Source organism: Carassius carassius, chromosome 46 (genome assembly GCF_963082965.1).
Source record: "Carassius carassius chromosome 46, fCarCar2.1, whole genome shotgun sequence".
In the NCBI taxonomy this organism is placed as follows: Eukaryota; Metazoa; Chordata; class Actinopteri; order Cypriniformes; family Cyprinidae; genus Carassius; species Carassius carassius.
The window spans coordinates 26,545,956-26,560,432 of record NC_081800.1 but is presented as its reverse complement, the minus strand read 5'-3'; the positions used below and the strand labels follow the sequence as shown (position 1 = coordinate 26,560,432).

General features: G+C 41.5%; 1 protein-coding gene across 1 annotated transcript; it reads right to left on the bottom strand.

The window, feature by feature from the left end:
• Window positions 1–3,545: 3,545 nt before the first annotated feature.
• On the bottom strand, window positions 3,546–12,925 carry LOC132129561 (uncharacterized). Its single transcript, XM_059541185.1, has 6 exons — window positions 11,644–12,925; window positions 10,360–10,969; window positions 9,944–10,209; window positions 9,574–9,815; window positions 3,979–4,264; window positions 3,546–3,846 (listed from the first exon to the last, which is right to left on the bottom strand). Exons 1-6 carry the CDS (start codon window positions 12,056–12,058, stop codon window positions 3,590–3,592), a joined length of 2,076 nt encoding a protein of 691 aa, XP_059397168.1. The 5' UTR covers window positions 12,059–12,925; the 3' UTR covers window positions 3,546–3,589.
• Window positions 12,926–14,477: the final 1,552 nt, after the last annotated feature.

Here is a 14,477-nt window from a genome sequence, read left to right as displayed (position 1 = left end):
CGCTTATGCTTTAAAAAGGGATGGCAAGATGGAAATAAACTCTGGGTTTAACAAGGAACAGGTTGGGTTCATAGAGCATGTTACCATGGTAACTGAGTATAAGTCACTTCTCTTTCAGAAAAAGGCTTTGACGTTTTCACTAAAGTAAAGATAACTTTAAAGAACACTGTGATACAGGAAGACATAATGTTGAGCGAAGAGAACCTTGCCAGAATGTTCTGAGAACACAAGCACACAAACAAGAACTTAAGGGGATCTGTGACTATTTCAATAATTCATTCTCGGTTCATTGAGGAAACATCTTTAATTCATAAAAAAATGGTCGGAAATACTAAATTGATTCAGTAAAGTTTTTAGGATTGAGAAATTATTTTTCCTCTGATTGCTCATCTTATGCACTTACTACACTTTCAGTTTTCCTTAAGTTAAAAACATGTATGAATATTGGGGTGTTTTATCACATTTTACATGATTTAGTTCATGTTTGTTACTTGGCTCATGTAAGTAGCTATCTTTCTGTAGCCTTGTTTTTATTTACTTAGTAAACAGTTTCTTTGACTATAGAGCAAAAGGGACAATGACGCAATATCCACGTCTTTGACCTTTCCGGTAAGAGGCTGCTGTGTTTATCCTACCTGTTTGTCTGGTTCAGTCTGATGTCAGACGTCTGTTGAGAAGGATTGTGAAGTGTAATGTGAAGGACTGCAAAAGATATCAAAGTAATCAGGATCACTTTAATGTCACCCACTTATTACACGGCAGCTTATCAAATAAATACAAAACATTCACATCAAACTTTGATTTGCAGCCAGGGCCCTAAGCAGAATTGTATTGTTGTGCCCCTTCCCCAAATTATTATAAAAGTAAAAAAATAACAAAAAATAAATAAATAAAAACACCTACTATAGTAATAATATTGTAATAATATCTAATGTACATACATTTTTATTTTGTCTTACATTATGTATTTTAACAGTGTTATTCAGTGAAACCATACGATAATTATTAACTAACCAATCATTATTGCCTCATTGATTTTATATAATTAATTTTATGGCATCTTAAAGGTTGTTGTTCGCTTAGGTCCGTTTTTATTAAAACACAAAAATATTATCTGAATACTTTATAAATTATTATTTGAAGTGATTTGAAGTATCAAAGCCATGGTTAATTTGTAGTTACCATTGCTACAAGAACCATGTTTTTTTTTTTTTTTTCAAAGTAAAATGATGGTTAAAGGGAACATGGAAACTGTGTGTGTTTGGATTGTCAGCAGCGACTCTGAAATGTGAAAATGTGACACTTACTGCCAACTGCGAGAATTATTACAAGGACCATTACCTCCCTGGAATGTGCAGGTATGCAAGTGTTTCGTAATCTGTGATCATGTATTATCTGTCTTAGAGTTTTTAAGTTATGTTCAGGTTTTAAAGAGTTCTGATTAGCTCATTCTGTGCACCTGTTGTCTTTTTACTTACCTTGTTAGTCCCTATGTTAAAAATACCTCTTAGTCTCGGTCTGTCCTCGTTTACAATTGTGTTTGGTAGTGCCTAACCCTGTTCTCCAGTGAGTTTGATATTAAACAAGTGTTCCTGAACTTTGTCCTTCATCATGCTACTGTTTGAGACAACCATTCTGTAACATTTAACCCCTTCCTGTTTGCTACATTTTGTCAAATACTGTACATCAAACTCATTGACACAACTTTGTTCAGTCTTGAAGTGAATATTTGCCTGTTTGGCAATTAGATCAACTGTTTTTGAACTGAACGTGATGTGTCCGTTCAGTGTTTCCACATAACAAACGTGCCTTAAATGCTTGTCTAACTTTTGTTTTCATCTAGGGAGTAGTTCTCTCAAAAATGAAGCTCACCCTCAGGTCCTTCCAAACCTGTATGACCTGTATGTATTTTCTGTAATATAAGTCACAGATTTTATCACTTGAAACGTGCTACGAGTCATATTCCAATGTGATTTATATAAAGCATTTATATACACATTAGGATTCGTCCATTTGAGAATGCAGCTTGTCTTGTTTTAGCTGGTTTATGTTGGTCACCCAGCTAAATAATCCTCTCTAAAATCAGCAATGACCAGGCTGGGAAGCGGCTAAAACCTGGTTTATTTCTTTAACACATTCCCCACACAATGCTAGTTTCAAATAAATTAATTTAGGCTTGGCGTTTAATATTAACTGTTGTTTATAATGAATGCCAGCCACTATAATTTATAATTTGTATTACACCTACATATTTAATTCCCTTTCTGTTCTGTTACAGTTAAATGTAAAAGATTTGTTATGAAGTGAAAACTAAAATGTTTATTTGCATACATTTAGTTTTATTTAACAGTATTTATACATTATTTATACATTAGAATGCAATCCTAAAATGTGACTCTTACACAAAAGTGACTTTTTCTTGACCCGGTGCAATTTATTTTCCGTAAAATGCAGTACTTCCTTTACTTTTTAATTTCTTTACTGTTACTTTTCCAGGCAATTTCAATGAATATTGATTCAAAAAGACACCAGAAAAGGGGTTTAAACAACTCTAGTTCACGACTTCATTGGCCTTCATTAAACAAGCCCTACGATGTAATATTATACAGACACATATTTAATGTTATTAGATGATTTGTTTATTGCATTTAATACATTATAATAAACCATTTGGATGTTTGGTGTTCTTATGCATGTTTGGGCTGAGTTTTTGTTGCATTGTCAAAGTTTTGTCCAGCATGTGGTGCTTTGAGCAAACTCTTTTTGTGAAGCAATTGATTCAAAGTTTAGAAAAAGCTTTTTTTCTCCCGTCACTTCCTCTGGAAGCAGGACGCTGTTGAATAACACTGATTTAACGTGATTTAAGAACGCTGTATATGACATACACCATAAGTAATAAATAAAGAAACACTGCGTATACACATGTATAAGAAATGCAAAAATATATTTACAGTATATTTACAGTGGAGAGAAATGCCTATGTAATGGTATTGTGGCGAGTGGGGCGGGGCCGAGGGACGTCGGAACAAGGAGGGAGGCCGGCAATGATTGGGAAATCAGTGACACCTGCGACCCCCACTGCCGGTCTCGAGGCCCACGGAGGAGATGGAAGGATATAAAACTGGAGCGACGACAGTGAAGGACGAGAGAGGACCAGGCCTGGGCTTTTAGTTGTGTTTTGGTTTTTATTTGAGCGAACCAGTCGTCCGTGAGGGGCTGGTGCTCTGTTTTGTGTTTATTTTGTATTATTAAAATGTTATTGGATTGTCCGCCGGTTCCCGCCTCCTTCTTCCCGATGACTATGAAGGTTTAATTCATTACAGGTATGTTTCGTTGTATTTTGATTATATATACTAAAAATAAATATAATGCCAGTCCAGCCTCAACAAAGCATGTTTTCTTTTCTACACAAGCTTGGTATTTGTTTGTAGAGATGAGGGAATTCAGAAATCAGCCACACTTACAACAACCTCTTTTTTTTTTTTTCAAAAATGTAATTTTTTAATACATTTAATATTCAAAATATCAAATTATTCTAGTTTTTCTTTTTTTTCTTTTTTATCTCTGCACCATTTTTTAAATCTGTGTTCTATTTTGTTTTAACCTGCCATTTTTTCATCTTTTTGTCTGTTTTCCCCCCCTGTAGCTTTAGTTTTCTCTGCAGCACAAGGTCGGCATTGAGGAACGCCAGGTGCTTCAGATGGCCGAAATAGGGCTTGATGCATCTCACTTTTATGACATGATCAATGGCTTCCTCCACCATCATGTCATGGCAGATCATCAGATAAGCCAGAAACAGAGTCGCCGAGTGGCTAAGGCCCTGTGTGCAGTGAATCAACACCTTACCTGAGGAGAGAAAAACAGAACGATGGTCAGAAAACTCATTCCCAGACTGTAGAACACTTGATAAAAGATGAGAATTGAGTGTGTGTGTGTGTGTGTGTGTGTGTGTGTGTGTGTGTGTGTGTCAGCTCTTACTCGTTGGGTTCCTCAAGGCCTTATGGATAAATTTGGCTGCTGGCAAGAAGTACTTGCTGATATTGGCCCAGTGTCTGAACGAAGGCAGGCCACAGTAAGTCATGTTCATGCCTCTGTAATATCTGGACCCTGTGTTGACCGTTCCTAGTAGGTCTTTCTCGCTTGCCATTCCCAACAAGAACTTCAGGTCCTTTTTTGGCGCTGCAGCATTAAGGATATGAGTAATTCCCATCTCCTTCAGTTTATCTCGGTCCCATGCAGTCTCTCTGGACAAAAACACAACATCCTAGGTTGGTCTTTCGATTTATAATGAAATGAAAGCACTTGTAAATCAATGAGAAAATATATCATTGTCTTTGGTACTCCTGCAATGCATTATTAATTCAATGCAGTATATTTATTATTAGTAGACTACTGTAGTAAGTCCGTGTGGGCAAGGAAGAGAACAAAGGGGTCGGCATGACTGCTGACGTATTTATTAAACAGAAAATAACTTAAACTTTGCAAACACCAAATGGTGACTTCTATTCTGACACATTGTCACAGCACTTTCGATTTACTCCTTCCGGTTTCCGTTTCCGGCTTCGCGTCAGCACTCCGTCTCTCTCTCACTTGCTTCCGTCTCCCCTGGCGTTTTATACTCTCTCCATGCCAATTACTGGAACAAGAAACAGGTGATGATAATTTCTGCCCAAACCACTCACTTACCGCTCATCTTCTGATTCTCTCTCCCGCTGCAGACTTCGCTAAACCACGCCCCCCTGCCACATACCCCCACCGCCCGACTCAGGCCGGGGAGCCATCCGGCCTGCAGCCCCCCCCCCCCTCCCATTTCTGGAGAGGAAGTCGGCCACCGCCATCTGAACACCCGGCCTGTGGACCACCTTGAACTTAAAAGGCTGAAGAGCTAGATACCAACGAGTGATCCACACGTTGGTATCCTTCATGCGGTGGAGCCACTGCAGCGGAGCGTTGTCCGAACAGAGGGTGAACTCCCGTCCCAGGAGATAATAGCGGAGGGTGAGGACGGCCCACCTGATGGCAAGGCACTCTTTCTCTATGGTGCTGTACTTAGCCTCTCTCGCCGTTCCTTCCCCTCTATCTCCTGGGACAGGACTGCCCCCAGCCCCCTGTCCGACGCGTCTGTCTGCAACAGAAAAGGGAGAGAAAAATCAGGAGAGTGTAACAATGGCCCGCCACATAGAGCCGCCTTGACCTGGGTAAAGGCCTGCTGACACGGCTCCGTCCACTGGACCATATCTGGCACCTCCTTTTTAGTAAGGTCAGTCAAAGGGCTGGTGAGGTCCGAATAATTAGGAACAAACCGTCTATAATATCCCGCCAGCCCCAAGAACTGCCTTACCTCCTTTTTGGTCTTGGGACGTGGGCAGAACGTGAGAAACGTGAGAAAACGTCGGCAAAATCTGCCTGTAACTTCGTTAAATCAGTGAGTTGGGATGGCGAGAGGTGATCTCCACCTGGAGCCAGGGCGAGGGATTGTGGTTTGATATTCGCCTCTGGACCGAGATCATCCTCCCCCCCAATCACCGTTGCCAACATCACTGATTCCGCCTCATTCCATTTTTTAAGGAGGTTGAGGTGGTAAATTTGACGGGCCCTGTTCCTATCGGACCGTATTACCTCATAATCGAGATCTCCGACTTGTCGTGCGACCTCAAACGGTCCCTGCCACTTAGCCATTAATTTAGAGCTCGATGTTGGGAGTAATACAAGTACTTTCTCTCCCGGTGCAAATTTGCGTAACCTAGTTCCCCTGTTATACAGCTGGCTCTGGCGGTCCTGGGCTTGTAACAAATTCTCCATTGATAGCCGCCCCAATGTGTGGAGTTTTGTTCTCAAGTCCAGCACGTATTGAATTTCGTTTTTGCCCTGAGAGGGTCCCTCCTCCCAAGTTTCTCTCAGGACGTCGAGCACCCCCCGGGGCTGGCGCCCATAGAGAAGAACCCCCGTGGAGGCTTGTGGGACCTCTCGCACAGTGAATAACAAGGGCTCTAGCCACCTATCCCAATTTTTGGCGTCTTCGTGAACGAACTTACGGATCATGGATTTAAGAGTGCGATTAAATCGTTCGACCAGACCGTCGGTTTGTGGGTGATAGACGCTAGTTCGAATCGATTTAATGCCCAACAACCCGTACAGTTCGCGTAGCGTACGTGACATAAACGCCGTGCCTTGAGCGGTGAGGATTTCTTTTGGAACCCCCACCCGGGAGATAAGACGAAACAGGGCATCCGCAACACTTTTAGCGGAAATGTTGCAGAGGGCCACCGCTTCAGGATATCGTGTTGCATAATCAACTATGACTAATGCAAAGCGATGTCCTCGTGCCGATCGCTCTAATGGCCCAATGAGGTCCATTCCAATTCTTTCGAAGGGGACCTGCATTAAGGGAAGAGGGCGCAAAGGCGCCTTTGGAGCGGCCGGTGGGTTCACCAACTGACATTCCGGACAAGACGCGCACCACCTGCGCACGTTGTCATAAATGCCCGGCCAAAAGAAACGGTCATGAGGCGATTTAGTGTTGTGGCCTGTACCAAATGGCCCGCCATAGGATTAGAATGAGCCGCACGGAAAAGCATTTCCCTGCGGCCCTTTGGAATTAACAACTGGGTTGTATTTACTTTTGTCCGAGCGTCTTGGGTCACTCGATACAACCAGTCTTTTAAGATGGCAAAATATGGATAGGAGAGCGGGAGGGCAGGTTGAAGAGACTGCAAAGATGGCGCGGACCTGTTGAAACGCATGTTTTTCGTGTCTCATCCTGAGACTGCTCCAGAGGAAAGTCATCACGCTCCGAGAGAATCAGTCTCTCGATTTCGTTCGGTTCCCCTGAAGCAGAACCCAGCGGTCCTGGCTCAGTTTCCCCCACCTGTACCCGCGTGGTCTCCTTCCGCGCCTTATTTCCCCAAGAGGCATCCGCACATAACGACCCCAATAAAACCTTAAACGCGGGCCAATTCGTTCCCAAAATTATCGGATGCCGGAGGTGGGGACTAACCGCCACCTCCACACTATGCTTTTGTCCCCGGAATTGAATCATAATTGGGAGGACCGGATACTCCACCACATCCCCGTGTACGCACCGCACCTTAACCACGCGGCTTGTATCCAATGCCCCCGGTTGAATCAGGCTTTGATGGATCGAGGTTTGGTTGCATCCTGAATCCACCAAGGCCAGATATGTACCCCCCTTGATACTCACAGGTATTTGGTACTCGCCAGCCTGACCGGGGGTGACCTGTGGGACGTCCGGGACCCGGATCATCGTCCCCACCTCCATCACTGGACACCTGTCCACGAAACGCTCCGGGTCCCCACAACGCCAACAGGCCAGCCCAGACCTACCACTGCTCGCGGGGCCACCCGCAGGCCTCCGCCGATTTCTCGAACAGCTCCAGGAAGGCCTCCGGATCGTCCTGGGCCCCCATCTTGTGCAGTGGCAGGTGGAAGGGGGCGGCGGGCGGCGGGCGGCCCGGCGGCCTCGGCGCGAACCTCCCGATCAATCCAGCTCCGAACCTCTCGCGGTCCTTCTGCTGGGCCTGAACGATGGCCTGGAATCGTCTCTCCTGATCGGTCCTCAGGTCCAGCAGGGCCTGGTGTTGTTCGCGGTGCAGGACCGCGAGGGAAGCGATAACGTCCTCAAGCGGCGTGGAGGACGGGCTTTGCATGGCGGCGGTCCTACTTCCTTCCCGGGTTTCGGCACCAGTGTAGTAAGTTCGTGTGGGCAAGGAAGAGGACAAAGGGGTCGGCAGGACTGCTGATGTATTTATTAAACAGAAAATAACGTAAACTTTGCAAACACCAAGTGGTGACTTCTATTCTGACACGTTGTCACAGCACTTTCGATTTACTCCTTCCGGTTTCCGTTTCCGGCTTCGCGTCAGCAGTCCGTCTCTCTCTCACTTGCTTCCGTCTCCCCTGGCGTTTTATACTCTCTCCACGCCAATTACTGGAACAAGAAACAGAAACTGGCTCGGGAACGCTTGGACCAGGTGCACAGGATTCCTCTGGATCAACAAGATCCACATCAGGTCCTGGATCAGGAATGCTGGGATCTGGGACACACGATTGTTCAATATCGACCAGATTCATTTCAGGATCTGGCTCAGGAATGCTGGGATCTGGCACACATGATTCCTCTGGATCAAGAAGATCCACTTCAGGTTCTGGATCAGGAACACTGGGATCTGGGACACATGATTGTTCGCCATCGACCAGATCCCTTTCAGGTTCTGGGATACATGACTGCTTGGTATCGACCAGATTCATTTCAGGATCTGGTCAGGAACGCTGGGATCTGGGAGACATGATTTCTCTGTATTATGAAGATCCACTTCAGGTTCCCCAATAGCATTCAGTGCATTTGTCTGGAAGATTGCAGTCAATTGTTGGAAGACTGCACTTATTTTCTTGAACATCCACCCAGCAGTGCTTTCTAAAAAAAAGAAAGAGGAAAACAAACAAGGTAAGTAAAGGTTGATGACAAACTTATTCAAACCATTGTCTGTCAAATTAAAATAAAATCTTGTAGTTTAAATGTTTTACTCCGATAATTCAGTGAAAATCTAAATCATACTTTTAACCCCATTAGACATCATCTGACTGCTAAGAAACCACATCAAAAACCAATTATACCTTTACATACAACTATGAGTCCTCTGCTAGCTGTTGATGGCATGTATCCAACAATGTTTACCAGATAGATAGATAGATAGATAGATAGATAGATAGATAGATAGATAGATAGATAGATAGATAGATAGATAGATAGATAGATAGATAGATAGATAGATAAACACTAAATGAGCCAAATTGAAATTTATCAGCCTTTACGCTTGTTTAGAAGCCAGCTAGAGGAATTCTGTAAGTCAGATCAGTTAGAAAAGATATAGCAACAACATTCAGATCAGCCAGAAGGTCCCTGCCAAATTTGATAGTCGTAACTTGAAAGCTCACAGAGATTTTACTTTAATCAGGGTGTCAGAAGAAATGAACGAATAATAGGAACGCATTATTACGTCTTTGTTAAGCCAACATAATAATACACTACGATGGCTCTGTCAAAACAACGGGAGAAGGAGGAATCATGGGATTGAGTGAGTATAATGAGTTTATGTTTGCAACTGTAAAGCTTTTTTACTTAACTTGTACCAATTGTGATGGATCTGACTGACTGAAAAACATGATTTAAGAACGCTGTATATGACATACACAATAAGTAATAAATAAAGAAACACTGCATATACACATGTATAAGAATTGCAAAAATATATTTACAGTATATTTACAGGGGAGAGAAATGCCTATGTAATGGTATGTTGCATTTTATTTTCATTAAATATAATGCAAGTCAAGCCTCAACAAAACATGTTTTCTTTTCTACTCAAGCTTGGTATTTGTTTGTAGAGATGAGGGAATTCAGAAATCAGTCACACTTACAACAACCTCTTTTTTGTTTTTCAAAAATTAATTTTTTTAATACATTTAATATTGAATAATACATTTCAAATTATTCTAGATTTTTTTTTTAATCTCTGCACCATTTTTTAAATCTGTGTTCTATTTTGTTTTAACCTGCCATTTTTTCATCTTTTTGTCTGTTTTCCCCCCCTGTAGCTTTAGTTTTCTCTGCAGCACAAGGTCGGCATTGAGGAACGCCAGGTGCTTCAGATGGCCGAAATAGGGCTTGATGCATCTCACTTTTATGACATGATCAATGGCTTCCTCCACCATCATGTCATGGCAGATCATCAGATAAGCCAGAAACAGAGTCGCCGAGTGGCTAAGGCCCTGTGTGCAGTGAATCAACACCTTACCTGAGGAGAGAAAAACAGAACGATGGTCAGAAAACTCATTCCCAGACTGTAGAACACTTGATAAAAGATGAGAATTGAGTGTGTGTGTGTGTGTGTGTGTGTGTGTGTGTGTGTGTGTCAGCTCTTACTCGTTGGGTTCCTCAAGGCCTTATGGATAAATTTGGCTGCTGGCAAGAAGTACTTGCTGATATTGGCCCAGTGTCTGAACGAAGGCAGGCCACAGTAAGTCATGTTCATGCCTCTGTAATATCTGGACCCTGTGTTGACCGTTCCTAGTAGGTCTTTCTCGCTTGCCATTCCCAACAAGAACTTCAGGTCCTTTTTTGGCGCTGCAGCATTAAGGATATGAGTAATTCCCATCTCCTTCAGTTTATCTCGGTCCCATGCAGTCTCTCTGGGCAAAAACACAACATTCTAGGTTGGTCTTTCGATTTATAATGAAATGAAAGCACTTGTAAATCAATGAGAAAATATATCATTGTCTTTGGTACTCCTGCAATGCATTATTATTTCAATGCACTGTATTTATTAGTAGACTACTTACTCATTTCCAATGAAGACCCTGGGCCAGACCTCAGTGACAGGAGTCTTGGACAGTGTACATTCCCTCAAACGATCCTCCAGCTTGGACACATTAAGACGGATGCAGTTTTCCAAACTTAAATGCTCTGATGACACTTCAGGTTCTGGCTCGGGAACGCTTGGACCAGGTGCACAGGATTCCTCTGGATCAACAAGATCCACTTCAGGTCCTGGATCAGGAACGCTGGGATCTGGGACACATGATTGTTCAATATCGACCAGATTCATTTCAGGTTCTGGCTCGGGAATGCTGGGATCTGGACCACATAATATCTCTGGATAAAGAAGATCCACTTCAGGTTCTGGATCAGGAACACTGTGATCTGGGACACATGATTGTTCAATATCGACCAGATCCATTTCAGGTTCTGGGATACATGACTGCTTGGTATCGACCAGATCCATTTCAGGATCTGGCTCAGGAACGCTGGGATCTGGGAGACATGATTTCTCTGTATCATGAAGATCCACTTCAGGTTCCCCAATAGCATTCAGTGCATTTGTCTGGAAGATTGCAGTCAATTGCTGGAAGACTGCACTTATTTTCTTGAACATCCACCCAGCAGTGCTTTCTAAAAAAAAAAAAGAGGAAAACAAACAAGGTAAGTAAAGTTTGATGACAAACTTATTCAAACCATTGTCTGTCAAATTAAAATAAAATCTTGTAGTTTAAATGTTTTACTCCGATAATTCAGTGAAAATCTAAATCATACTTTTAACCCCATTAGACATCATCTGACTGCTAAGAAACCACATCAAAAACCAATTATACCTTTACATACAACTATGAGTCCTCTGCTAGCTGTTGATGGCATGTATCCAACAATGTTTAGCAGATAGATAGATAGATAGATAGATAGATAGATAGATAGATAGATAGATAGATAGATAGATAGATAGATAGATACACTAAATGAGCCATTACTGGCAAATATTTTTACCCCCACATTGAAATTTATCAGACTTTACGCTTGTTTAGAAGCCAGCTAGAGGAATTCTGTAATTCAGATCAGTTAGAAAAGATATAGCAACAACATTCAGATCAGCCAGAAGGTCCCTGCCAAATTTGATAGTCGTAACTTGAAAGCTCACAGAGATTTTACTTTAATCAGGGTGTCAGAAGAAGTGGACGAATAATAGGAACGCATTATTACGTCTTTGTCAAGCCAACATAATAATACACTATCAGAAACATCTCTAACAACACAAATAAACATGATTAAGACATATAAATGTATGTCTTCACCTGTCGGGCTGTTCTCCTGAACATCGCTGTCTTCCACTGAAGGTCCTGCTGGGTCTCTCAGATCTTCAGACACCAGCGCAGGCCCCTTCAGCTCTGAGACGCTGACGTTCCTGTTCATCTCCAGCTGCAAGTCTTTCACTTCACAGACTGAGATGTTCTGATTCTCTTCAGCCTCCAGCTCCATGTGCATCTCTCCTGGACTGCAGTGACCGACTGAGACGTGATCGTCCGTCTCAAACTCCAGCTGCACATCTATCTCTTGAGATGCGCTGCAGCCGAGAAGGTCATAGATGGCATCGGTGATCTCAAACTCCAGCTGCACATCTTTATCATCTGATGCCCAGTAACTTTCCCTGCAGTAGAAGGCACCGTTGAGGTAAACCTCCAGAAGCACCTCTCTGACCTCTGTGGACATTGTCTGGTGTTCTGAGACTGACAGATCAATAATCTGTACTTAACATTGTACAGTAATCAAATTGATTGTCTGTTTGTGTCTATAAACTGTATCTAGAGACTCAATAAGGACTGGCTCTTGTCTATAGCAGTAAAATCACCCTCAAACTCTCCAAAGCTCTCTGTCGTTCTACTGACTCGCATCAATTTATATACTATGCCCTGTGACGTCATCGCCACGTCACAAATCTACAGTTGCCATGGCAATAACGGAACATCAGCTAACGGACGCGGAGCTCCTGCGCAGCGCACTGTAAGTTTTCTCCGATTCCTCTCAGAAATGAAAATCTTTAAAAACTTTAATTGTCTTAATCATATTACACGTACAGACTGGATTTCAATCGCGTTAGCGGTTATCGATGCACTGGTTTTTAACTATTCTTAGCAGTTTGTTGCGTACTCTCCGGCACCACAACATTAAAAACAAAATTATATTCCTGATTTATGAAAGTAATTTTCCAGTCTGAACTGTTCGATTCATCAATTTGACTCATTTGAGCAGCGTCTGGTCGTGATTCATTTGCACTCACGTTCCTGGTTTGAATCAGATTAACGAATCCCTGAATGAATTCTTCAGTGGTTACTGAATCAACATCAGAGCTGAACTACTCCGTTTCGAAATTTACTCGATTTTCGACAATGAAGGCTCGTGAATCTTCCCGTCTGACTAAATAATCACCTCAAGAAATAAGGATAAATATCTGAATTAACCACGCGTTTGCGTCAAGTAATTGCCCAACCTCAAAAAAAGTTTTCAGTATATACTAGGAAAGGCTGTTTAAAACTTGAAACTGGTCAAAATCTTTGATGGAGACCCTTCAGACGTTAATAAAAATGTCATCATGTTCAACTAGAACGAAAAAGATTCAATATTAACGATGGGGAAATAATGGAGAATATTGATAGCACAATCACGGAGACTGCAAGATGTATTTTTTAGTGTTTTATCATCTGCTATACGTCCAAAACTAGCATATGCTGTTTTTTTAACAGGGTCTATAGGACTTTCATGTCAGATGTCAAATAGACGTTTAGAAGATGTCTTTAAGATGTTTATGTTTTCGAATGAATGTAAAACTGACATCTTAAAGACGTCTATCAGATGTTTGCACACAGCAGATGCTTTCCAGATGAAGAGATCTTTAACAGAGGTCTTGCAGATGTGGGTATTAGATAAAACAGTAAAGTATTGTGTTTTTTATGACTATTTAAAATTCACATTTTCTGTATGTATCTTTACCATTACTTTGGAAACCCAGCCGCACACGCTCTCAGTTACAAAGCAACTTATTCAGTCATTTTGTCGTTTTTACATCAGTCACATTATGCACATAATTCACATTCGTATAAAATTTAACGAAATAGTATTTATTTTCTGACATTCATTAAACAAATACATTTCTTTCACAAGGTACAGAACAAATAAATTAAAATAAAAACAATACAATTGTGAACAATACATATTTCATAATCCTTCACTGAGAAATACGAATAAACATTTGAATAATGTCTTAAGTACAGTGTGAAAACAATACTATAAGGAACAAACCCATGGCAGCATGTCTCTACGTTCATCAGGAACCGCACAAAAACATATTCTTCAAAGCATGTAAAAAGCTGTGCTCAAGTAAACAGGATCATGATTTGCAGGCGTAGTGTTTGTGGCGTCATTCGTCTCATGCGCTCTGCACTTTTGAGTAGCTCTTGCAAGGGTTCTTGAAGACAACAGATGGAGGCAACAGCGGACTCGAGAACGAGCAGGGAACCGTCGTCTTAACGTTCTTCTCCAGGAAGTTAAACACGCGGTTCCACCAAATCCGGTTCAGATAGTTGTGAGGAGATCCTCTCAAGGCCTACAAAATCAGGAGAGCAATCCGCAACATTTAATCAAAGTAGAATTCATGAGGTTTAGCTTTTGGTCCAACTTAGTAAGAAAACAAATTGTTAGCTTTTGTTTCAGCAGCTTCAAAGATGACGTATAAAGAAACAAAATGGCAAAACTACTTGAAGTCAAAAGTTGCGAGAGCCGTGCTCTTACTTTTTGAGCTTAGGGAAAGCACACAGAATAAATGCTTCTTCATACTTCTGTTTTAAATGCTAAAACATGTTAATGTTTCAACCTCAAAATATTTTTTTTGTTATTTGTTTTTTTGACTATTTTACTATGATTTGTTACTATTAATGTTAAAGGTCTACTGTTTTCTATGGAAACCCATTTCTGCCACAGAATAAAAAAATTAAATGGAAACTGCAACAATTCTCACTTTCTTCCTCAAATATTCTAATATATATATATATATATATATATATATATATATATATATATATAATTTGATTAATTAATTGATAAATTATTGACTTATCTAACAATTACAACTTTT